The sequence below is a fragment of the Bos grunniens genome, chromosome 8, assembly GCF_055505025.1.
Source record: "Bos grunniens cultivar Pamir isolate PY7600 chromosome 8, Bosgru_T2T1.0, whole genome shotgun sequence".
Taxonomy (NCBI): Eukaryota; Metazoa; Chordata; class Mammalia; order Artiodactyla; family Bovidae; genus Bos; species Bos grunniens.
The window spans coordinates 10024505-10050798 of record NC_141172.1 but is presented as its reverse complement, the minus strand read 5'-3'; the positions used below and the strand labels follow the sequence as shown (position 1 = coordinate 10050798).

General features: G+C 40.4%; 1 protein-coding gene and 1 long non-coding RNA gene across 5 annotated transcripts in view; one reads left to right on the top strand and one right to left on the bottom strand.

The window, feature by feature from the left end:
• Positions 1–720, top strand: part of LOC147366662 (uncharacterized) — a 33053-nt gene extending 32333 nt beyond the window's left edge. Inside the window, exon 3 of the long non-coding RNA XR_015169442.1 lies at positions 352–720. This is a non-coding gene — a long non-coding RNA (uncharacterized LOC147366662). The remainder of the gene's footprint in view (positions 1–351) is intronic.
• RIGI (RNA sensor RIG-I) overlaps positions 1–12354 on the bottom strand; it is a 46653-nt gene extending 34299 nt beyond the window's left edge. For 3 of the 4 annotated variants that reach the window (XR_015169440.1, XM_086414882.1, XM_086414883.1), the window contains exons 1-5: positions 12164–12354; positions 5825–5959; positions 2700–2881; positions 1598–1745; positions 439–558 (exon numbers count right to left, since the gene is read on the bottom strand). Coding sequence is in view for 3 of the 4 variants with exons in the window: in XM_086414882.1 (XP_086271008.1) it covers positions 439–558; positions 1598–1745; positions 2700–2881; positions 5825–5959; positions 12164–12269 (691 nt within the window). In the remaining variant the exon portion in view is untranslated. Of the gene's footprint in view, positions 1–438; positions 559–1597; positions 1746–2699; positions 2882–5824; positions 5960–8614; positions 8635–12163 lie in introns of those variants that run through there. The other variant, XM_086414885.1, reaches the window with a different exon arrangement.
• Positions 12355–26294: the final 13940 nt, after the last annotated feature.

The following is a 26294-nucleotide window of genomic DNA, read 5'->3' as shown; positions in this document are numbered from 1 at the left end:
CAAGCTCTCAGGCCCACACATTTGTACAGTGCACACACTTATCAACATACACTGCAGCCCTGGGATCTTGAGAGGAAACTGAACAAGTGACTCACAAAGAGCAGAAGCATTTCTTTAGAAAGCAGGGCTGATTTCAGATGTCACAGGTATTGAGCTTCTGGGAGGACTCTATTTGCATTTTCAATGTAGACATGCACATCCTTAGTGATAAAAAAAGAAGGAAAAAGAAAAGGGAGAAGCTGGCAAGTGCCATGGAAGGGAGAGAATGGTATTTCTAGTTGTAGGGAAAATATCTGTTTTAACATATATTCTCTTTTTGTTCTGATTTTTCCTTAAAAACCTTTCCATTAGGCTATGACTTTTGGCACTGCAAGACACGACCCTACTCGAAATACCTCAAGAGCATCATTACGGAGAAGAATGAACAATGCTGAGTACCTGAAGAACAGGAATTCTGGCTAAGATTCTGGCTTTCTGGTTCTTCTTTGTAGACAATGTGTACATCCAAAGTTTTCATTTCATCATCCTCAAGATCTTTCATTTGAACATTTTCTGCACCTTTATGAAAACAAAACACATCTCATAATCTTTATCTGATTATGATCTTGATGGTGAAAGCCCTACAAAGAGGTCATAAAATTTTAAACTTCCATTACGACTTCTTATAACCATTCCCTCTACCTTTTAAAACAATTAAATGAAATCTTTTTTAATTTGAAATCTTGATTTGAAGTTTGAACTCCAGTGTCATTTAGGACTTTATTATTCAAAGTGTGGAACACGGACCAGCAACTTCTTTAGGAGCTTGTTGGAAATGCAAACTCTTGAGCCCCAACTGAATCAGAAGCTTCATTTTAACAAGATCCCTAGGTGATCCACAACCACACCAAAGACAAGCCCTATTAGCAGAAACACTTTTGTCTTCCATTCCTGACCCGACCCAAGACAACAGATGTGTATTTTGACAGATTATTTCTGAAACAATTTATGATCTTAAAGAAGACTCTGAAAGGCTAAGACCAGACACTCAGATGGTTTATCAAACTCAGCTCTTAAAATAATGCTCTGAGAAGATGTTATTAGCTTCAGGAAGACAAGGGATAGCTCAGCCACTTAATCGAAACAGATTCTTCCTTTCAATCTTGTTCTAGTTTGGTTCCAGATGGATTCTAAACAAGAGAACCACCATATAGTGTCTAAGATGATTCTATTCTGAAAAGGCAGTGAGTTGTGGAGTTTGAACCTTTAACTCTAGAATTTTCAACCTATTTCTCTCATCATCTAAACCCAGAGAGTGAGCTCAGACTCTGCCTTTCCCCCAAATACTCTGGGCAGATAGGCTAATTCTGGATGAAAGGGTTTGTCCTGATCCATTTTCAGGGGATATATACAACCCAACTAATTCTGTAGACAAAAAAACCACCTACCTCCCAGAACTCAACTTCATGCGGGCCTCTCACTAGAAATATAGCCAAGAGTATTTGAAGGGAAAATGCTTCTGACAGTGAGTGAAAAGCAGGTAGAATGCAAGAAGCTCCAAGCAGAACTATGAAGAAGGGCCTATTTTCAGACCCTCGCACCCTTCCAAGTATCCTACCTTTCTCTACCATCCACAGTTCGCTGAACTTGCTCTCTTCTTTCTCCAATGCAAGTTTCAAAGTTTTGGGCCAGTTCTCCTTGTCTGATCTGAGAAGGCATTCAACCATTTTCTCTGCACCTGCCATCAGCCCCTTGTTGGAACTTATCTAAGGAAGACAATTGTAGTGGACTGATCAAGTGTTTCAAAAGTTTTCATTTTATGAGTTTTTACTGAAGAAACGTCAATTCAAATACTATCAAATTTAAGATCACTGTATACTCTGGTTCACTAGGTCTCTTTCATGACCGTTCTTGCCCCAGTGCAACTTGATCTTTTAAGATACACTTCCCTTTATCCTTGTCCTCTTACACATGATATCACCATGTCAAGCCCTGTGTTCTTACCTCCTCTGAGATGTTATTATATTAACATCAGCTATATCAGGAAAACAAACTACTTCACACCTATTCAAAATATGGGTATACTGGCATAGGCATATTTAGAAGGATATAACAAAATATTAACAAATAGTTTTTTCTGGATAGTGAGACTTACATGGTTCTTATTATTAATCATGATAATTAAAATTCATTGAGCAATTACTATTATGTGCCAGAGATTTATAAGCACTTTACATATATTATCTCATTCAAAGCCTATAAAAATGCCTGACTAATACGGTACCATTAGTATTCCCATTTCATACAGGAAACAGAGACTTAGAGAAACTAAATGTGCCCAAGATCACACCACTAGTAAGTGGCTGAGCTTGGATTAACAAAATTGATCTGTGTCCAGAGACTGAATACTTAACCACTGGAGCCCATAACCTTTTTTCTTTTTATTTGCTAAACTGTTTGATTTTATTTAAATTTGTATAAAACATTATTCACAAAAGTAGTAAAGTAATTTTAACTGAAAATAGGGCAAACCTGAAAAAAATCTGTGACACAAATTGATTACTCAGATCACAAATAAAAGTATCCTTCTAGGTAATTATGCCTTAGATTTGAGGACTTTAAATGATCTTGTTCAGTTCTAAAATAACATAGAAAACAGAAGACATTCCTCATGGTCAAATTTTTCCCCCAAATTCAATATTTAATATTAAGTAAAATACCTGAATAATTTCTTCACATTCTTGATTAATTAAACATCCAGATATTTCAGGAAGGATATCTTCTGGATTGATTGTGGTTTTAAATTCTGGTTGTAAACGCTTTAAAAGTAATCTATACTCCTCCAATTTTTCAAGTTTTTGGAAATCCCAACTTTCAATGGCTTCATAAAGTCCAGAATAACCTGAAAAGTAGGGGGAAAATGGGGCTCTTAGGACACCAACTAAAAAAATATGTTGAGATTAAAATTTAGAAGTCATGTTTGTATGTATTGTGAGAGAACTGAAAACAACTGTAAATCACTTCCATTATTTATGATCTTTCAAAAAGAAAATTCAATATTCATTTTAGGCACCCCACATTTAAGGTGGAGCTAGTGGCAAGAACCTGTCTGCCAATGAAGGCGATGTAAGAGACTTGGGTTCAATCCCTGGGTCAGAAAGATCCCCTGGAGAAGGGAATGGCTACCCACTCCAGTATTCTTGCCTGGAAAATCCCATGGACAGAGGAGCCTGACGGGCTACAGTCCATGGGTCACAAAGAGTTGGACACAACTGAGTGACTAACACTTTCACTGAGAATAAATTTGAGGTCTTATATTTGGTCTTAGTAAGACCTCTTCCTTCCAAGGTACCCCATGGACTTCACCTACAATCTCTGATCTGCCTTTCAATTGAGTCAAACCATCATGCTAAGTATCTTCTCAGTGCAAAGTAGTAAAAAGGGCAAAAAGAAATATAAATGTTAATTCCTGCCCCTCAGGGCCTTACTGCCTACATTATTCCAAGGAAAGAATAGTAAGTACAATGGGAAATTTGAGTGAAAAAATTATTTCCAACTAGAATTATCCAGGAATGCTTGGCTCTAAGTTTCTCTTCAGAGAACCACCAGGCTTGTCTGACTATCAGGCCCACACTCTTTTCACTGGGCTATAAAGACCATATTAGCACATATGACATAATACCTGGAATATTCCAGTACCTTTGTGGGTGTGTGTCTCCTCTCTCTCGCTCTTCTATCTTCCTGCAAAGATAGCACTATCCTGTATTTGATTTATCACTCTTGATTTCTTGGAATAGTTGTGTGGCATATGCTCAATTCTCTAAAGAATACATGTTTAGTTTAAGCTTGTTTGAAATGTTTTAATTTTATTCTTCACTAAATGCAATTTTATCTGACTTTTTAGAAAGTTTAATATTGCATTTCTAAGTTTCGCCTGTGCTGTCATCTGTAGCTCTGTTCGTACATCTCCACTGCAGGATAATCGACTCTTGTGTGAACGTCACAAAATGGATTTATCTATTCTCTTTCTGAAGGATACTGGTGTTGCTTCTAGTTTTGTTTCTTTGCTTGCTTGTTTTTGGCATTACCAACTGATTATAGTATGAACATTCTTTGTATGTGCATTCTGGAATATATGTGTTAAGAATTTCTCTGGGCATATACTTAATACTGAAACTGCTGGACAGAAGGAGAGTTGTAACTATACGAGCTGATGCCGATTGTTTTTCAACAGTTGTAGCATTTACACTCCCTATTGTCATCCTTCAGATTTCCCATTATTAAAAATCCTCTTTGAGCCTTCCCACTGTTGGACTTACTAGATTTTGCTATTATGTTCCTAATGTACAACTTCCTAATTGCTAATTGGGCTGAGAGTCTTTTCTCATGTGTATTAACCTTTCATGCTTCTTATTCTTTGAAAACTCACTTCACATCTTTTGCCTTGTAAATATTTTCTTTTTTTTTTAATTGATTTTAAGCCTTTTAAATATATCATGGATACTAATTCCTTGGTGATAATGTAGTTTGAAAATATCCTCCCCTAGTTTGTCTCTTATTTTTTCACTTTCTGTATAGTGTTTTTTGATAAACATATACTCTTAATTTTAATATCCTCAAATTTATCAATTTAGGTTAATGTTTTAATGTCTTATCTCATAAATCCTATCATACTCTAAGGTCAGAAAAATGCTCTTCTATATACTGGTCTAAAATAGTTGATCTTTTGCTATTATGAATTAAGTCTTGAATTCTTTTGACTTATTGTGTGTGTGCAAGTGTATGTATGTACATGGAATGACGTAAGGAAGACAAGTTTATTTGTATCCACATGGATATGAAAGTTAGGATTTGCCTGGTTTTTAACATTATCCCATTTTAAATGGCCCACTGCAATGTATCAAAAAGTCCCTCCTTTCTGAATAATCCTCTTTTCCCAGTGATCTCCAGTACATCAGAGTTCCATAAATATACGAGTCTGATTGAAGGCTCTCCATTCTATTTCATCGGTCAGTTGTTCAATACCAGGACCAGCATCACACTGTATCAATGCCTGTGACTTTTAATAGATCTTGATATCTAAAAAAGGAACCCCCAACCTACTGAATTCTTCTTTAGAAGTGTACTGACTATTCTTGGGTCATAATTCTTCGACATACAGTTTAGAATCTGCTTGTCAAGTTCACAAAGTAGCATGCAGGATTTTTATTTAGAATTGTATTGAATGTATAGCTCAGTGTAGGGAGAACTGACACTTCTATGGTCTTCCTCTCCACGTGCATAGGTATATATCTCCACTTAGCCAGGATTTTTTTTTTCCGGTTTTGCCGCACAGCTTGCAGGATCTCAGTTCCCTAACCAGGGATTGAATCCAGGCCATGACAGTGAAAGAACAGAGTTCTAACCATTCGACAACCAAGGAATTCCCTAGAAGTTCTTTTATTTTTTCAAAAACCTTTTGTCATTTTCTCTATTCAGACTCCACACACCTTTGGCTAGATTTATTGCTAAATATAACTTTTGTTACTATTAGAAATGGTATTTTATTTTGGATTACATTTGCCATTTTTCCCAGTGGGTGGAAATACAACTAATTTTTGTATACTGATCTTATATCCAATAAACATGCTAAACTGTTCCATTAGTTGTAATAACCTCTCTACAGATTCCTTTGGAAATTTCAAGTAGGCAGTTATAGCATCTGCCTGAAAATAGTCTTTACATTGCCTCAGATTGAGACATAAACTAAACGTGGATACTTATAAATTAATAGAATTTCACCTTTACAGAATCTTTAAACAGTCAAGTAATAACTCTGATTTGTGAGTAAAAAGAAGGAACTAACCTGCTTGTTGAAGGGCATCCAAAAAGCCACGGAACCAGCCTTCCTCCTGGAGCTCCAGTAGGACCTGGAGGAAAAGGGAGGCAGCCTCCATGGGCCCCTTGTTGTTTTTCTTGGCCTGAATGTGCTGCACCACATCTACAAACAGAGGCAAGAGGGACTCATCAAACTGCAGAACCGCTAATCACTGGAAGTAAAACCACTAATCACTGGAAGGGTTGTCAGATCTTCTCAAACGGGGCTGGGGATTCACAGCAACGGAAGGACCTGCAGGAAAGCAGCAAGTTCTCCGTCTTGGTCAATCATACCCATTCTTCACTACCCCCAACCCTACCCCCAGCCTCTCTGGAAACTTCTCCTAGTCTGTTGTGGAAGTCTGGACACACACTGGAGGGCAGTCCTTAAGAAAAGGAGTCTCTTAAAGATGTCTGCAAGAGTCTCCCCTTAACAAGTGAGAACTCATGGTAGCACCAGGTTAGGTAGAAAAACCATGACTTCTTCTAACATTTGAAAGTTTCTGGTTCAAAAGTCTGAATTAATCGTAGGACTAAAAGGGTGTGAGGACAGGGCCACTCCTGTCATCAGTGACAATTACAGTGGACACAGCAACCAGAAATTTGGAAAACCCAGCAGTGGCCACAGGACTGGAAAAGGTCAGTTTTCATTCCAATCCCTAAGAAAGACAATGCCAAAGAATGCTCAAACTACCGCAAAATTGCACTCATACACACTAGTAAAGTAATGCTCAAAATTCTCCAAGCCAGGCTTCAACAGTATGTGAACCGTGAACTTCCAGATGTTCAAACTGGATTTAGAAAAGGCAGAGGAACCAGAGATCAAATTGCCAACATCTGTTGGATCATTGAAAAAGCAAGGGAGTTCCAGAAAAACATCTACTTCTGCTTTATTGACTATGCCAAAGCCTTTGACTGAGTGGATCACAACAAACTGTGGAAAATTCTGAAAGAGATGGGAATACCAGACTACCTGATCTGCCTCTTGAGACATCTGTATGCAGGTCAGGAAGCAACAGATAGAACTGGACATGTAACAACAGACTGGTTCCAAATCGGGAAAGGAGTATGTGAAGGCTGTATATTGTCACCCTGCTTATTTAACTTACATGCAGAGTACATCATGAGAAATGCTGGGCTGGATGAAGCACAAGCTGGAATCAAGATTGCCGGGAGAAATATCAATAACCTCAGATATGCAGATGTCACCACACTTATGGCAGAAAGCGAAGAACAAAAGAGCCTCTTGAAGAAAGTGAAAGAGGAGAGTTAAAACGTTGGCTTAAAGCTCAACATTCAGAAAACTAAGATCATGGCATCTGGTCCCATCACTTCATGGGAAATAGATGGGGAAACAGTGACAGACTTTATTTTGGGGGGCTCCAAAATCACTGCAGATGGTGATTGCAGCTGTGAAATTAAAAGACACTTGCTTCTTGGAAGAAAAGTTATGACCAACCTAGACAGCATATTAAAAAGCAGAGACATTACTTTGCCAACAAAGGTCCGTCTAGACAAAGCTATGGTTTTTTCCAGTAGGCATGTATGAATGTACGAGTTGGACTATAAAGAAGGCTGAGCACCAAAGAATTCATGCTTTGAACTGTGGTGTTGGAGAAGACTCTTGAGAGTCCCTTGGACTGCAAGGAGATCAAACCAGTCCATCCTAAAGGAAATCAGTACTGAATATTCATTGGAAGGACTGATGCTGAAGCTGAAACTCCAATACTTTGGCCACCTGATTCGAAAAACTGACTCATTTGAAAAGACCCTGATGCTGGGGAAGATTGAAGGCAGGAGGAGAAGGGGACGACAGAGAATGGGATGGTTGGATGGCATCACGACCTCGATGGACATGAGTTTGAGTAAGCTCCGAGAGTTGGTGTTGGACAGGGTGGCCTGACATGCTGCAGTCCATGGGGTTGCAAACAGTCACACACGACTGAGTGACTGAACTAAACAGCAACCAGAGTTAGAATAAACAGAGGTCCTTTCATGGTCCTATTTCCAGACTTTTGCTGCTGCTGCTGCTAAGTCACTTCATTCGTGTCCAACTCTGTGCGACCTCATAGACGGCAGCTCACCAGGCTCCCCCGTCCCTGGGGTTCTCCAGGCAAGAACACTGGAGTGGGTTGCCATTTCCTTCTCCAATGCATGAAAGTGAAAAGTGAAAGTGAAGTCGCTCAGTCGTGTCCGACTCTTAGCGACCCCATGGACTGCAGCCCACCAGGCAACTCCGTCCATGGGATTTTCCAGGCAAGAGTACTGGAGTCGGATGCCATTGCCTTCTCGGAGGCTTTTGCTAAGACATGTAAAAAAAAATTAGTAAACAGAAATCACAATAGAGTCAGGAGACCAGAAGGGGGCGCTCTCATGCCCTGTGCCCATAGCAGAGCCCAAGAGGAAGAAGTCAGACTTCCTTCCTGGCAAGGACTGAGCCAGGGAAAAGCCAATGACTGTTTACTACAGCCCCTCCCAGACTCCTTTTCTCCTCTATTAAAGTGTTCTTCCTTTGCCCTGCAGGGACCTGCATGGGGCTGCCGTGATTGCAGATTCCAGACTGCAGTTCTCTGCTGATCCTGAAAAAGTGTGTCTTTGCTGGAGAAATATCTGACAGTCTATTTATTTCATGCCCATAGGAAATATGGTAGAAAAGAAAAAGCAGGAGCTAAAGAAGACACAGTGAGGCCAGGTAACAGACAACTATCCACCAACCAGCTGGTGGTCTTACTGATTTTGCACAGTAACTCCATGTCTGGGCTGATAACCAAACAGTTACCTTCGTATGACCCGACATTTGATAATTTTCCCCACTGTCGAAGCAAAGCGAAGTCACTTGCTCAGTCGTGTCCAACTCTTTGTGACTCCATGGACTGTAGCCTACCACGCTCCTCCTTCCATGGGATTTTCCAGGCAAGAGTACTGGAGTGGGTTGCCATTGCCTTCTCCAGAGGATCTTCCCGACCCAGGGATTGAACCCAGGTCTCCTGCATTGTAAGCAGACGCTCTACCATCTGAGCCACCAGGGAAGTCCTAGTGCCAGTGGGATGTAAATTCTAAGGAGTAATTCCAATTGTCTGGCAGGTTAACCTCTGTATTCTCAGAGTTTAGAAGACCTAGTACTCAATGTACACTTAACAAAGGTATGCTGAATGAATGTAAGAAGACAGGAAGGAACGCCTCCCTTTTCTGCCAAGGTCTCTGCAACAATAAAACAAACCCTTTTAAAGTATAAAATTCAATGGCTTTTAGAGCTGTAAATCCATCACCACTATATAATTTTACTGCCTTTGTATTACTGTAGAAAGAAATCTTATACCCATTAGCAGTCATTCCCCATATCCCCCATGGCAACTATGGATTTGCCTATTTTGGATATTTCATATGAATGGGATCATAGAGTAAGTGGTCCTTATGGCTGGGTTCTTTCACTTAGCATAATGTTTTCAAGTTCATCCATGTTGTAATCATGTATCATATTTAATCCTTTTCCTTGCTGAATAATATTCCATTGTATGGATATACCAGTTTTGTCTATCTGTTCATCAGTTAATGGGCATTTAGGTTTCTACATTTTGTCTTTTATGAACAGTAATGTTATAAGCGTTCATGTACAAGTTTTTGTGTGGACATATATATTCATTTCTCTTAAGTACATATACTGTTAGGCACAAGATTGCTGGGTCTTAAGGTCACATTCTGAAGCCTGGGGTTAGGATTTAACCAAAAGAGCTGAGAAAACAAGGCAGGGGAGGGATAGATAATTTAATCAGTGTAACAGAAACAGAAAAAGTGGGGTGGAAAAGCAAAGAGTTTATGTGATAAAATACAAAGAAATGAACAGGAAAGATGTCAACCAACTATATGAGAACAGCTGTCTATGGGGCTGGACTTGAAATAAGAACTCTACGGTATTGTTAACATTCAAAAATAAGATAATATTATACACAGTATTTTTAAGCTTGCTTTTAAAAAATTATTTATTTCTGGCTACACTGGGTCCTCACTGCCACGTGGGCGGCTCTCTAGTTCCAGAGAGCTGAGGCCACTCTCTAGTTGTGTGGAGGCTTCTTACTGCAGTGGCTTCGTTTGCTGTGGAGCACACTCTAGGCATGCAGGCCTCAGCAGTCGTGGCAGGGGGCTCAGCAGTTGTGGCTCTCGGGCTCTAGAGCACAGGCTCAATAGTCGCGGCGCACGGGCTTAGTTGCTCCGCGGCACGTGGGATCTTCCCGGATCAGGGATTGAGTCCATGTCTCCTGCGCTGACAAGCAATTCTTTACCACTTGAGCTACCTCAAGCTCACTTTTTAAACTTACCTTTTGGGTTTTTTTTATTTTATGAGGAGTTTATTGTCTTTTTTTTTTTTTTAAGGTTTATTCAGGGAGATAACATACTCCACAGAAACTTTTGGTATTTTTATTGTGTTGTATTATAACTATAAATTAAAGTTAATATGTATTAAAAAACAATCCCACCCATGCACTCCCATAAGCACACTGTGGTTTTCCATCAACGCACTCATCACACTTTATTAAGTTCAGTTACCTGACTTCGCACAGGCACTCTAATCTCAGGGCAGAACCATTCCTATCGATCCTTCATTTCCTAAAAGGATGCTTCCTATTAACTAATACGTGTAGTAATGTGTGTTAATGCTAGCCAGTGCTAGCCTAATGCCTGACGCACACCTTAACTGCTAAGTTGCTGGTTATTAAATCACTACACAGTACATGAAAGAATGGGATTCACATCCCTGATAGTGTTTCACTCTTTGGAGGATTTCTGGAAGAGACAGATGTCTTGCTTGCATGGCTTACATTCTTCAAGGGCCCCAACTTCTCTACCATCATTAGGATGTTATTTTGTTACTTCTCTCTGAGCATAGCTACAAAGTGGGAGTCCTTCGTGTTGGTGGCATTCTTTCACTCCTGGCTCCACAACCTGTGCTTTGGTTGTATGCAGCAATTAGCACGCAAGTTACCTGTCTGCTTTAATACAGTTTCAAAAAACTGCCTCACATCAGGAAAGTTATGTAGGCGTTTGGAGCACACTCCCTCTTTCATCTCAACTCTTTCCAGGCACCCCCTCCCTTCTCTTCTCCCCAAGGCTCTGCTTACCTCTGGCACAAAGTACCTCAATACAAATCTGTAAAATGGCCATTATCCATCATCATGGGACTCATTCGCTGTGGGGAAACACCTGAACTGAAGCCTAAAGCCGTTCCCTCCAGTGAGTCTTGATCCTCTCATAATTTGAAAAGATACATGCACCCCAGCATTTATTGCAGCACTACTTACAGTAGACAAGACATGGAAGCAACCTAGGTGTCCAATGACAGAGGAATGGATAAAAAAGATATGGTACATATATCCAATGGAATATTACTCAGCCATAAAAAAGAATGGCATAATGCCATTTGCAGCAACATGGATGTACCTAGAGATTATCATAATAAGTGAACTCAGACAGAGAAAGACAAATATCATATCATATCAGTTATATGTGGAATCTTAAAAATGATACAGATGAACTTATTTACAAAACAGAAATAGACTCACAGACTGTGAAAACAAACTTATGGTTACCAAAGGGGAAAGGTGGGGGAGAGAGATAAATTAAGAGTCTTGGATTAACATACACACACTACTAAATACAAAACAGGTAATCTACGGAGCACCACCTACTGTATAGCACCTAGAACTCTGCTCAATATTCTGTGATAACCTATATGAGAAAAGAATCTGAAAAAGAATGGTGTAAGTATAACTGAATCACTTTGCTGTACATGAAACCAGTGCAACATTGTAAATCAACTATACCCAATATAAAATAAAAATCAAATTTATAAAAGTTTCCAGTCATTTGCTGATAAGATCCAGATCTGGCAGAGTGAGTCTCAACTTATCATTTGTGTTCTTCGGTCCTCACCTGTCTCCACCAACCCCTTGGACTTTAAAGTATTTGAAGGAAGGGCTTGTATCTCATTCTGAATCTCTGATGTCAGCGCAAAGACCAACACGGTAGACGGACACAAGTATTAGTAGAAATAAATGAAACGGACAGCGACACGTTTCCCCAGCTTTAAGTCTAAACAAATGTGCAGCTCTAAGCAAGTCATTTCACTTCGCTAGGACTCAGTTTCCCCATGTGGGCTTCCAAGGGCTTCTCAAACTCTTGATAATCCCCAGTCTAAAATATTGCGAAGATCTCGCCACAAACCTGGCGTTAACTGTATTGATTGAAAGACCGGGATGGGGGTTGAGCAGTGGAATAAGAAAGAAATCCTGAACTGTTTTCTTGCACCAAGGGGCAGGCGGCAACCACTCACCGTCCCTAAACCAGGGGGTCATGTAGCTCAGGATGTAGGTAGGGTCCAGGATCTTCCGGACATAGTCGCGGAAGGCGTGCAAATTCCGCCGCTGCTCTGCCGTCATGCCTGCGGCTCCGCTCCCCGCGACCCCCTGCTTCGCCTGCGCTCTGCTGGGCTCCGCTGAGCTCGGCTCCGCTCTTCCTAAATACAGCCGTGAAGCGCGAGAAATTTGCCGAGGAGAGCGCCCAGCGCGGAGGCGGAGCTGCAGGGGAAGCCGGGCTGCGGAGGGAAAATCGAAACTGAAACTAGGGGCAGGGCACCCCCCAGGCTCCGTGATCAACCTGCGCCATTATGTTTTCGTTTCCTCGCCAGCTCGCGGATCCCGAGGGACCCAAGGGGACCCCTGCGAGTTGCTCTTTGGTGTTCACTTCATCCTACTTTGTGTTTGGCTTTTAGAGCCATGAAATTTAGATACGGTAACATGCATAGGTGTTAATTTATAATTCTCTGAGTTTGGGGAAATGCATGCGGGTGTCACCACTTTGCCCAGGTTTCTGGGTCCTGTGGTCTAGTGTCTTAACTTCACAGGACACTGCCACCTGTTTTCCAAAGTGGCCATCCCGTGGTGCATTCCCACCTGGAGTGTGAGAGAGCTGCAGGGGATGCAAGCCCAGGAAATACACACGCTGGTCAGTTTGTTGTTCGCTTGTTTGGTTTGGGCTTTTGCCTGGTATGAAATAGTGCGCTGTTGTCAAATATATGTAGTCCAAATATCCTCTCCCAGTCGGCGACTTAGATCATTCTCTTTAAGGTGTCTTTTGAGCATCAATTTATTTTGGTGAAACCTAATTTGCCACTTTTTTCTTTGTTTACTGCCTTTTGTGTCCTTTTGGTGAATCTTTGCCTACTAAAGATATTCTGTGTTTTCTTTTAGGGTCTTTGTATTTTCAGCTTTTACCTTTAGGTTATGGGCATCTCAAATTAATTTTGTTGTGGGAGGAGGTAGAGGTTAAGCTTTCACTTTTTCCATACTTGTACTTGATTCACACAAACTGCTTCCTCGAAAACTTTTCCCTTTGAAAAGGCTTGGCACCTTTGTCAAAAAAATCAACTGACTGTGCACTACTCTAACTTTACTCTGCTCCACTTATCTATTTGTTGATACTGCTTTATGTCTCTTTGTAAAGACTATATTGGGACTTACCTGGTGGTCCAGTGGCTAAAACTCTTGCTCCCAGTGCAGAGGGCGTTGGTGTGATGTCTTGTGGGGAGCTAGATCCCACATGCTGCAACTAAAGATCCCACATGCTGCAACTAAAGATCCCACATACTGCAACTAAAGATCCTGTGTGCTGCAACTGAGGCCTGATACAGCCAAATAAATTTAAAAATACGAAAGAAAAAAAGTATATTGACTGTTCTGGGATCTTTGGATTTTGCTATGAAATTTTCTTGCCTGGAGAATCTCATGGACAGAGGAGCCTCGCGGGCTGCAGTCCAAAGGGTCCCAGAGTCAGACACCTCTGAGTGACTGTTACTTTCATGAAATATTGTTTGCTAATTCTTATTTTTAAAAAAGCATATGGGGATTTTGATCAGAACTACATGAAACCTACAGATGAACTTGAGGAGAAATGATATTTTTAACAGTATTGAGCCTTCATGGAGTGGCCATCATGGTCAACAAAAGAGTCCGAAATGCAGTACTTGGATGCAATCTCAAAAACGACAGAATGATCTCTGTTCATTTCCAAGGCAAACCATTCAATATCACAGTAATCCAAGTCTATGCCCCAACCAGTAACGCTGAAGAAGCTGAAGTTGAATGGTTCTATGAAGACCTACAAGATCTTTTAGAACTAACACCCAAAAAAGATGTCCTTTTCATTATAGGGGACTGGAATGCAAAAGTAGGAAGTCAAGAAACACCTGGAGTAACAGGCAAATTTGGCCTTGGAATATGGAATGAAGCAGGGCAAAGACTAATCGAGTTTTGCCAAGAAAATGCACTGGTCATAACAAACACCCTCTTCCAACAACACAAGAGAAGACTCTATACATGGACATCACCAGATGGTCAACACCAAAATCAGACTGATTATATTCTTTGCAGCCAAAAATGGAGAAGCTCTATATAGTCAGCAAAAATAAGACCAGGAGCTGACTGTGGCTCAGATCATGAACTCCTTATTGCCAAATTCAGACTTAAATTGAAGAAAGTAGGGAAAATCACTAGACCATTCAGGTATGACCTAAATCAAATCCCTTATGATTATACAGTGGAAGTGAGAAATAGATTTAAGGGCCTAGATCTGATAGATAGAGTGCCTGATGAACTATGGAATGAGGTTCCTGACATTGTACAGGAGACAGGGATCGAGACCAACCCCATGGAAAAGAAATGCAAAAAGGCAAAATGGCTGTCTGGGGAGGCCTTACAAATAGCTGTGAAAAGAAGAGAAGCAAAAAGCAAAGGAGAAAAGGAAGGATATAAACATCTGAATTCAGAGTTCCAAAGAATAGCAAGAAAAGATAAGAAAGCCTTCTTCAGCGATCAATGCAAAGAAATAGAGGAAAACAAGAGAATAGGAAAGACTAGAGACCTCGTCAAGAAAATCAGAGATGCCAAGGGAACATTTCATGCAAAGATGGGCTCGATAAAGGACAGAAATGGTATGGACCTAACAGGAGCAGAGGATATTAAGAAGAGATGGCAAGAATACACAGAAGAACTGTACAAAAAATATCTTCACGACCCAGATAATCACAATGGTGTGATCACTGACCTAGAGCCAGACATCCTGGAATGTGAAGTCAAGTGGGCCTTAGAAAGCATCACTACGAACAAAGCTAGTGGAGGTGATAGAATTCCAGTGAAGCTATTTCAAATCCTGAAAGATGATGCTGTGAAAGTGCTGCACTCAATATGCCAGCAAATTTGGAAAACTCAGCAGTGGCCACAGGACTGGAAAAGGTCAGTTTTCATTCCAATCCCAAAGAAAGGCAATGCCAAAGAATGCTCAAACTACTGCACAATTGCACTCCTCTCACACGCTAGTAAAGTAATGCTCAAAATTCTCCAAGCCAGGCTTCAGCTGAACCGTGAACTTTCTGATGTTCAAGCCGGTTTTAGAAAAGGCAGAGGAACCAGAGATCAAATTGCCAACATCCGCTGGATCATGGAAAAAGCAAGAGTTCCAGAAAAACATCTATTTCTGCTTTATTGACTATGCCAAAGCCTTTGACTGTGTGGATCACAATAAACTGTGGAAAATTCTGAAAGAGATGGGAATACCAGACCACCTGATCTGCCTCTTGAGAAATTTGTATGCAGGTCAGGAAGCAACAGTTAGAACTGGACATGGAACAACAGACTGGTTCCAAATAGGAAAAGGAATACATCAAGGCTATATATTGTCACCCTGTATATTTAACTTCTATGCAGAGTACATCATGAGAAACGCTGGACTGGAAGAAGCACAAGCTGGAATCAGGATTGCCGGGGGAAATATCAATAACCTCACATATGCAGATGACACCACCCTTATGGCAGAAAGTGAAGAGGAACTAAAAAGCCTCTTGATGAAAGTGAAAGAGGAGAGTGAAAAAGTGGGCTTAAAGCTCAACATTCAGAAAATGAAGATCATGGCATCTGGTCCCATCACTTCATGGGAAATACATGGGGAAACAGTGGAAACAGTGTCAGACTGTATTTTTGGGGGCTCCAAAATCACTGCAGATGGTGACCGCAGCCATGAAATTAAAAGACGCTTACTCCTTGGAAGGAAAGTTATGACCAACCTGGATAGCATATTGAAAAGCAGAGATATTACTTTGCCAACAAAGGTTCATCTAGTCAAGGCTATGGTTTTTCCTGTGGTCATGTATGGATGTGAGAGTTGGACTGTGAAGAAGGCTGAGTGCCGAAGAATTGATGCTTTTGAACTGTGGTGTTGGAGAAGACTCTTGAGAGTCCCTTGGACTGCAAGGAGATACAACTAGTCCATTCTGAAGGAGATCAGCCCTGGGATTTCTTTGGAAGGAATGATGCTAAAGCTGAAACTCCAGTACTTTGGCCACCTCATGTGAAGAGTTGACTCATTGGAAAAGACTCTGTTGCTGGGAGGGATTGGGGGCAGGAGGAGAAGGGGACAGTAGAAGATGAGATGGCTGGATAGCATCACTGACTCGATGGACGTGAGTCTGGGTGAACTCCGGGAATTGGTGATGGACAGGGAGGCCTGGCGTGCTGCAATTCATGGGGTGGAAAAGAGCCGGACACAACTGAGCAACTGAACTGAACTGAATTGAGCCTTCAAATCCATGAACGTAAGTTTTCATTTATCTGGGTCTTTAATTGCCCTCAGCATTATTTTATAGTTTTACAAGTATAGATCTTCTAAATATCTATTAAACTTATTCTTAACTATTACATTCTTTGATGCTTCTGTAAATTGAATTGCTTTTCAAGTGTCATTTTAAATTTTTTGTTGCTGGTATATAGAATTTACTAATTTGCTTGTATTATGCAATTCACTAATTCACTTATTAGCTCTAGAGTTAATGTTCTGTAGAGTTCTTAAAAATTTCTATGTAAACAGTATGCCATTTGGGAATACAGGGTTTTATTTCTTTCCAATCTTTATACCTTTTATTTTGCTTCTTTCCCATATGGCACCTACTAAAGCAATGGCACCCCACTCCAGTACTCTTGCCTGGAAAATCCCATGGGCGGAGAAGCCTGGTGGGCTGCAGTCCATGGGGTCGCTAAGAGTCGGACACGACTGAACGACTTCACTTGCACTTTTCACTTTCATGCATTGGAGAAGGAGATGGCAACCCACTCCAGTGTTCTTGCCTGGAGAATCCCAGGGACGGGGGAGCCTGGTGGGCTGCCGTCTATGGGGTCCCACAGAGTCGGACACGACTGAAGCGACTTAGCAGCAGCAGCAGCACGGCTTCAAAGGAAAGCTGAATAAAACTAGTGAGTTGACACCCTTGCTGCTGCTGCTGCTGCTAAGTCGCTTCAGTTGTGTCCGACTCTGTGCGACCCCATAGACGGCAGCCCACCAGGCTCCTCTGTCCATGGGATTCTCCAGGCAAGAACACTGGAGTGGGTTGCCATTTCGTTCTCCAATGCCTGAAAGGGAAAAGTGAAAGTGAAGTCGCTCAGTCGTGTCCGACTCTTATTGACCCCACGGACTGCAGCCTACCAGGCTCCTCCGTCCATGGGATTTTCCAGGCAAGAGTACTGGAATGGGGTGCCATTGCCTTCTCCTACCTTATTACTAATCTCAGCAGGGAAACAATCAATGTTCACTTTAATTACAAACTCTAACAGAGAAGAACAAACCTGATTCCATACTGAATCCATTCCTTTAGCTCTAACTTGTGTGGTCTGTCGCCTGTGCTTAGTCATACTGACTCTGCACCAAGGGCTCCTCAAACTCAAAAGAATGCTGCCTTGAGCCTGAAATATACAGGATAGTCCATTCTCAAGACTCCGATCTTTAGAGGTGTAACACCTTTCTATTCATAGAGAGATAAAAATTTGAAAGCAGAGCATAATATTTGTCTTGTCGGAGGTTTGTAGGAACATTATGCCAGACCTAGGTCAACAGCAGTAAGAACAAAGGATTCCAATGCCATGAAGTTTGCAACCACCAGCCACACCCCTTCCCCTTTTAATATAGAAGAAGTGAAGTGAAGTTGCTCAGTTGTGTCTGACTCTTTGCGACCCCATGGACTCTAGCCTACCATGCTCCTCTGTCCATGGGATTTTCCAGGCAAGAGTATTAGAGTGGGTTGCCATTTCCTTCTCCAGGGGATCTTCCTGACCCAGGGATCGAACCTGGGTCTCCTGCATTGTAGGCAGATGCTTTACCATCTGCACCACCAGGGAAGTCATAATATAAAAGAAGGCTTAGTTTTAACATTTGAAAGATGGTTCCCTAGGACACTAGTTCACCATCTTCTTGGTCTGTTGGCTTTCCAAACAAAGTCATTATTCCCTGCCCCAGCAACTTGTCTCTGAATTTATTGGCCAGTCATACAGAGAGTGGTACAAGCTTGGATTCAGTAAACAGGTTGGCTATTGGTTTTTCCTAGATGCCTTTTATCAGATTGATGTTTTCTTCATTTCTGCTTTGCTCAGTTATTTTTTTTAAGTCATGAATAGGTGTCAAATTTCTCAACTTTTTAGTATCTATTGAGGTGATCATATATTGTTAATATGCTGAATTTCATTTATTGATTTTTTAATATTAAATCAACCTAGAACTCTCAGGATAAATCACATTTGATCATGAAGTAGCACCCTTTTAAAAATATATTTCTGGATTCAGTTTGCTAATATTTTGTATCTATGGTTATATATTTGTATCTATGGTCATACATTTTCTTATAATTTTAGGCTTATGCTGACCTTATAAAACAAGTTTGTATAAGACAGGTATTGTTCCTTCCTTAAATATTTAACAGAATACACCAGTGAAGCCACTTGGGGTTGGAGTTTTGTTTGAAGATTCTTTTATTATTAATTTATTTTCATTGAAGGATAATTGCTTTACAGAATTTTGTTGTTTTCTGTTAAACCTCAACATGAATCACCCATAGGTACACATATATTCCCTCCCTTTTGAACCTCTCTCCCATCTCCCACCCCTCTAGATTGATACATGAAGATTCTTCATAACAGTTCAATTTCTTTACTGGATATAAGGCCATTCTAATTTTTTGTTGTTGTTGTTGTTGTTTAGTTGTTAAGCTGTGTCTGACTCTTTTGTGACCCCACGGACAGAAGTCCCCCAGGCTCTTCTGTCTATGGGATTTTCCAGGCAAGAATACTATAGTGGGTTGCCATTTTCTTCTCCATGGGATCTTCCAGACCCAGGGATTGAAAACTCATCTCCTGCATTGGCAGGCGGATTCTTAACCACTGAGCCACCTGAGAAGCCCTAATTTTTTACCTAACGTCAAATCAGTTTTGGTTAAGTTGTGCTTATTAAGGAATTTGGCCATTTCCTCTAAATCATTAAATTTGTTGGTATAAAGCTATTCATGATATTCTTTATTATCTTTTTACCTTAAAAAAATCAGTCTTCTAGAATCTAAAATATGACACTAATGACTTATCTGCAAAACAGAAAGAGATTCACAGACATAGAGAACAGACTTGTGGTTGCCAAGGAGGAGCAGGGTGGCGGAGAGATGAACTGAGAGTTTGGGGGCAGCAGATGCAAACTATTATACATATGATGAATAAACAAGGTCCTACTGTATAGCACTGGGAACTATATTCAATATCCTGTAATAAACATAAAGGAAAGGAATGTAAAAAAGAATATATATATGTATAACTGAATCACTTTGCTGTATAGCAGAAATTAACACATTGTGAATCAAATATACATCATTTAAAAAAATCAGTCTTGCCAGGAATTTACCAACTCTGTTTTTTTCAAAAACCAACTTTGGCTTTGATAGCCTCATTGTTATTCTATTTTCTGTTTCATTGATTTCTGCTCTAATCATTATTTTCTCCTACATCCACTGGGTTTAATTTGCTCTTCTTTTACTAGTTTGGTAAGTTAGAAGTTTAAATCACAATTTTATACATTTTTCTTTCCTAATAAAAGACATTTAAGGCTATAAATTTTCCTTTCCTCAGCTGAGAAGTTTTAAAATCCCATCAGTTTGATAGATTTTATTTTCAACATCATTCCATTTGAAACAGTTTCTAATATCCCTGTGATTTCTTCTTTAACCTATGAGTTAACTAGAAGTATGCTGTTTATTTTTCAAATATTGGGAATTTCCCAAATAGCTTGATGTTATTGACTTCCGATTTTAAACTGTTGTGATCCAAAAGCATATGTTGTACGATTTCAATCTTTTGGAATTTATTGGAATTTGCTTCATGACCCAGCATATAGACTATCTTGATATACCTTTCAGATATACTTAAGAAGAATGTGTATTCTATAGTTCTTGAGTATAAGATTTGACAAATTTCAATTATGTCAGGTTGGTTTATGAGTGTGGTCTAGTCTCCTGTATCCTTACTATTCATAGTTTTGTTGACTTGTTGTATCAAGTACTGAGAGGGGGTGTTAAAATCTCCAGTTATGATCACTAGTTTGTCCACGTGTCCCTTTTGTTCTATCAATTTTTACTTCATAAATTTTGTAGCTCTGTTACTAGATGCATACACATTTAGGATTGTTGTTTTCCTGATAAATTTTGTCTTTATGAAATGTCTTTTTGTCTGTATTGATACTTGTTATATCAAAGTCTACTTCATGTGTTATTACAGAACCTGTAACAGCTTTCTTATGCTTACTGTTTGCATGGTATATCATTTTCCATCCTATTATTTTCAACTTCTCTGTTAATATGTAGAGGGTACCTTTAGTATACAGTTTATAGTTAGGTGCTCCTTTTTTATCCAGTCTGACAATCTCTGCCTTTTAATTGGAACATTAAATCTATTTATATTTAGTCATTTTATGGGTTTAAAACTGCAATTTTGCTGTTTGTTGCATCTGATTTTGTTAGCTATGAATTGTTTTCTTTTTAGTTTTGTCCCTGTGTGTGTTTGTGTGTGTGTGTATATATATGTATAAGCAACCATATATAGTGGTTGCTCTTATTGATTACAATGTGCATATTTAACTGATATCAGTCTACTTATAATTAATATTATACCATATCAAGTAAAAATATAAGATCCTTGCAACCATCCATCCCAGCCCATCATTTTATTGTCCTAATTTTTACCTTTTTATGCATTATAAACCACATAATACAAGGCTATAAGCTTTATTGTAAAAAGTCAGTTGTCTTTTAAATAAAATAAGAAAATTATTTTCTTTTCTATTTTCCCATTTACAATTTCTAGTGTTATTCATTCCCATTTGTGGATAATGGTTTTTTCCCATCTGATATCATTTCTTCTGGTTCCTCCAATATGTTGTTTAGACTTCCAATGAGTTTATTATTTTTAATATTGTTTTGAAGAGTTCTAAGATTTCCACTGTTTTTTTCTTCTTTCAGTTTCTCAGCTGAGAAACTCTATGTTCATCACTATAGCTGTCTTTTAAGTTCATGTATATATTTCTAATTATATCTTTAGAGTCTTTGCTAATTCCACCATGTGGATTATCTCACAGTATGTGGTTGGGTTTTTTCTTTTTACTTTTTTGGCTATGCTACACAGCATGCAGGATCTTAGTTCCTTGGTCAGGGGTCAAACCTGAACACCTGCATTGGAAGCACCGAGTCTTAACAACTGGACCATAGGGAGGTGCCACACTATGGTTTTGTAACTTTTTTCTCTTGACTCTGAATTCCCTCACACATTTAATAATCTTTTATTTCACACTGGACATCACAGATATGCTGTAGAATCTCTGGATTCTGTTATTTTACTTTGGGGAGTGTTGCTTTTTGTCTAATATACTAACTTACCAGCTATTAATTTTGAAATTATAGAGGCCTTGTTTCACAGTTCTGGTGGGTTTCACACATCTGTTAAAGGTTTGCCTTTATGCAAGGTGATTCCCTTATTTGAGGATACAGTCTTTTCTGTTAAGGTGCGGTCCTGAGGGGTTTCAGTGAAAAGCCCTACATGTTTCCACTGCCTTTCCAAGTTGGTGAAACTCAGACTCCAAATTCTGCCTTCCCTTTCCAGCTATCTTGTTGAGCTTTTCCAGCCTTCCAGCCGTTGCTTACCTGGGCCCTTGGATTCTCCCCTCCATGGAAGGATTTGAGTGAATGTTATATACAAATTCTAGGGGTACCTCTGTTTCCTTTCAGAAATTTCCCCCTCAGTATCATCACTGTGGCAGCCCCAGGGTTCAGCTTCTAATTCAATGACTGCTTGTCATTGAATTCAGTGACTCTCTGCTTGTGTTCAAACTGAAGATGGACTAGTGAGAACCCTCAGAAGAAAAGTCAAATGCAGTTCTCATGCAGTACAGTTCCTGTCTTTCAGTATTCTACTTCCCTCTAGTTTCTGCTTTTTTTTCCAATGCCTTCAAGTACTTGTTCTTTATATTTTGTCCATTTTTATCAGTTTTCTCATACAAGCTATTCTGCCACTAATTGGGTTTAAATTTTTAACTGAGGAAGAAAAATCAGATCTAAAATTCCTTAAAAAAAGAAAGTCATGCCTCCTTTTATGCTACAGAGCTTTGAATAACAATGAATTAATTAAACATCAACAATTACAGTGTAGAATCTGAAAGAACTGAAGTTCCATAGACAGAGTCATTTGAGAGGTCAGAGAAGAAGCGGAAGAAGGAAAGCATCACAGAACGATGAGAAGAAAGGATTTGGATTCGGCAGAACTGCTAGCTCACCTGGGCATTAATTTTAACCAGAACATTTGCAGAGTATTTACTATATCAGGGGTATTGTGAAAAGAACTGGGTATGTGGAGATAAGTGAAAAAAGTTTCCCTCAGGTGGAAAATCATAAATAAGAAATTGATCAATGTGAAATAATGCAAAGAAAGCAAGTAAAGTCATGAGTCAGAAAATAATGGACATTGGGAAAAAACTTTTAATACAATGGTAAGGGTATATTTTTCTGAATAGGCCACATTTCATTCAGCTGGATCTTTAAGACTGAGAAGGAATCACTATTCACAAAAAGCTGGGGCAGTGGATTTCATGCAGGGGGACAGAAAACAGAAACAGGTCAACAAGAAAAAGTAAAAAACACTGGTAGCTGGAACTTCAAGAACAAGGGGTAAATAGTAGGCAGTGCTGCTAAAGAGGCAAGCAGGGCCTTGTAATGCAAGGAATGAAGGGCAGTGGTTAACACACCGCAAGGTTTTAAGCAAAACAACATAATCTGATAACATTTTTAAAAGAACTCTCTGGTTCCTATGCAGAACTAGTAGTTCAGTTGGGAGATGACTCAAGTAAGATATATGAAGGCTTAGATAAGGACTGTGGCAGTGCAGAGTAGAAGAAGAGATATATTTTAGAGACAGGATTGCATCAATAACAGAAAAGAAGAGGGAAAAGAATCCAGCCTACAGTTCAGGTATCTGGTCTGAATGACTGAAAATGGTTGCACTGTGACTAAAATGGAGAAGGTACATTTAGACCTTACGACATTCTAGTGTGGGAGGCGGACAAGCAACTAGATGTCAGGTAAGAGCAGTGAGCAGAATAAAGCAGGATAAGGGAATAAAGAGTAAATGGGGGCTGCTTATGCTACACGAATTGATCAGGGAAGATTCATATCAAGTGAGAACACGCCAGCTGGGTGAAGAGCATTCTATTCAAAAGGAAGAGAAACTGCAAAGTCTGGAAGGTGGTAATAAACTGAGTCTGCAGGAAAAAAAAAAAAAAAGGTAAGCAGGGCTGTGGGAGTGGGATGGACTGGGAAAAGAGAGGGGAGAGAGAGGTGGCCAAGGCAGTTCACATAAGGCCTGAAAGAAGACAAGGACGATTTCGATCCTTAGTACACTAGGCAACTAATGCAGGATTTTGAGTGGGAGAACAGAAAACAAACTGCAAGGGGGAAGGTGGGAGCAGCGGCCTGGTAAGAAGCGACAGCACTGGTCCCAGTGAGAGAGAATGGAGTCTTGAACTAGGGTCAAAGCAGTAGCAGTGCTGAAGTTGCTGGATGTGTAACCTTAAAACCCCCATGACAGTTTGCTGACGGACTGGATGAAGGATACGTGGAGTCAAGGAGAATGCCCGTTGGTTTCCCCTGAGCAGCTGCAAGAGTCGGGGTGCCATCTGCTAACATGGACGCTGGAAGAGAGGCGAGCTTGGAGGAGGAGATCAAGAACAGGCTCGCTCATTTGCTGACGAGGACAACCCACAGGTGGTGCTTCTCAAACATCAATGTGTGCACGAATCATCCTGACAAAAGTACAGATTCTAATCCAGTGTACCTGAGACTCTGCATTCCTAATAAGCTCCCGGGTGATGCTGACGTTGGTGGGCCACAGACCTCAGTCTAGATAGCAAAATCAGAGATAAGGGAAAAGGAGGAGAACTGCAAAATCAAAGTTGTTATTAAAGTGAACGGAAGTGAAACCCAGAGCACACAGGGAGGGATGAGCCTCAACTAGTGGTTCTCAAACTGGTGTGCAGGCCAGTAGCAGCGGAACCACCCAGAGACTCATGAGAAAAACACATTTCTTGGCATCCCAGGCCTTCTGAATCATAAACTGTGTGGGTGGAGCCCAGCAATCTATGTTTTAACAAACTCTCCCAGTGATTCTGATGCATGTGAAAGTCTGAGAACAGAGGCCAAGAGAAAGAGGACTTACTTCACTGAGGGCAAAGATGAGTGCTATCACAGGTTGATAGCAAAGATCCCAAGTCACTTTTCTCAGTATTTACAACCTGCACCCCAGTGTTCTTGCCAGGAGAATCCCAGGGACAGCGGAGCCTGGTGGGCTGCCATCTATAGGGTCGCACAGTCGGACACGACTGAAGCGACTTAACTGCAGCAGCAGCAGCAGCAGGTAACTGCAGTTCCCCTCATCAACAGTAGAGTCACTTTTTCAGCCCCTTATGTCTGCTTGGAATTACGACTTTGAATGAGGAAATGACAGTGTGTCAATACTGAGTCGGGTTTCAAGCTTCCGCTCTCTCTTGGAGCCCTGTGACCATGATATGAACAAGCTCAGGCTAATGTGCTACAAGATAAATGACCACATGGAAAGTACCCTGTAATCCTAGCTGAGGCCAGCCTAGGTCAGCAGACCCACCAGTTAACTGGACACATGAGAAAGCCAGTCAAGACCAAGTAGGCAGGCAGTGTCTCTAATAATGTGCTAGAGGTTATCATTTTTGATACATTTTGATAATAATGTGCTAGAGGTTTTTTTTTTTTTTTTTGGCCTGAGCTTAGCACTGACCAGAACTGCCCAGTCAATATGGAGTGTTGGGAGAGAAATGGAAGGTTTGAGGAGGAAAAGGTAAGAAATATCCATTGTATCAATGAGGAAGAATAATAAACTTGTCCACTAATGTGTATCATCTGGAAGTTCTTGGTTCATGTACTGTTGGAGCCTGGCTTGGAGAATTTGGAGCATTACTTTGCTAGTGTGTGAGACGAGTGCTACTGTGTGGTAGTTTGAAACTTCTTTGGCATTGCCGTTCTTTGGGAGGCAAGCTAGGCTTTCAAATTCTCCGAGCTAGGTTTCAACAATATGTGAACCGAGAACTTTGAGATGTTCAAGATGGTTTTAGAAAAGGCAGAGGAACCGAGATCAAATTGCCATCTGTTGGATCATCAAAAAAGCAAGAGAGTTCCAGAAAAACATCTGCTTCATTGACTACACTAAAGCCTTTGACCATGTGGATAACAACAAACTGTGGAAAATTCTTCAAGAGATGGGAATATCAGACCACCTTACCTGCCTCTTGAGAAATCTGTATGCAGGTCAAGAAGCAACAGTTAGAACCAGACAAGGAATGGACTGGTTGCAAATTGGGAAAGGAGTAAGTCAAGGCTGTATACTGTCACCCTGCTTAAATCAAGATTGCCGGGAGAAGTATCCATAAGCTCAGATATGCAGATGACACCACCCTTATGGTAGAAAACAGAGGAACTACAGAGCCTCTTAGTGAAAGTGAAAGAGGAGAGTGAAAAAGCTGGTTTAAAACTCAACATTCAGAAAACTAAGATTATGGCCTTCAGTCCCATCACTTCATGGCAAATAGATCGGGACACAATGGAAACAGTGACAGACTTTCTTTTCTTGGGTTGCAAAATCACTGCAGATGATGGTGATTGCAGCCATTAAATTAAAAGATGCGTGCTCCTTGGAAGAAAAGTTATGGCCAACCTAGACAGCATATTAAAAATCAGAAACATTACTTTGCCAACAAGTCTGTCTAGTCAAAGCTATGGTTTTTCCGGTAGTCATGTATGGATGTGAGAGTTGGACTATAAAGAAAGCTGAGTGCCAAAGAATTGATGTTTTCAAACTGTGGTGTTGGAGAAGGCTCTTGAGACTCCCTTGGACTTCAAGGAGATCAAACCAGTCAATCCTAAAGGAAATCAGTCCTGAATATTCATTGGAAGGACTGACGCTGAAGCTGAAGCTCCAATACTTTGGCCACATGATACAAAGAACAGATTCACTGGAAAAAGACCCTGATGCTGGGAAAGA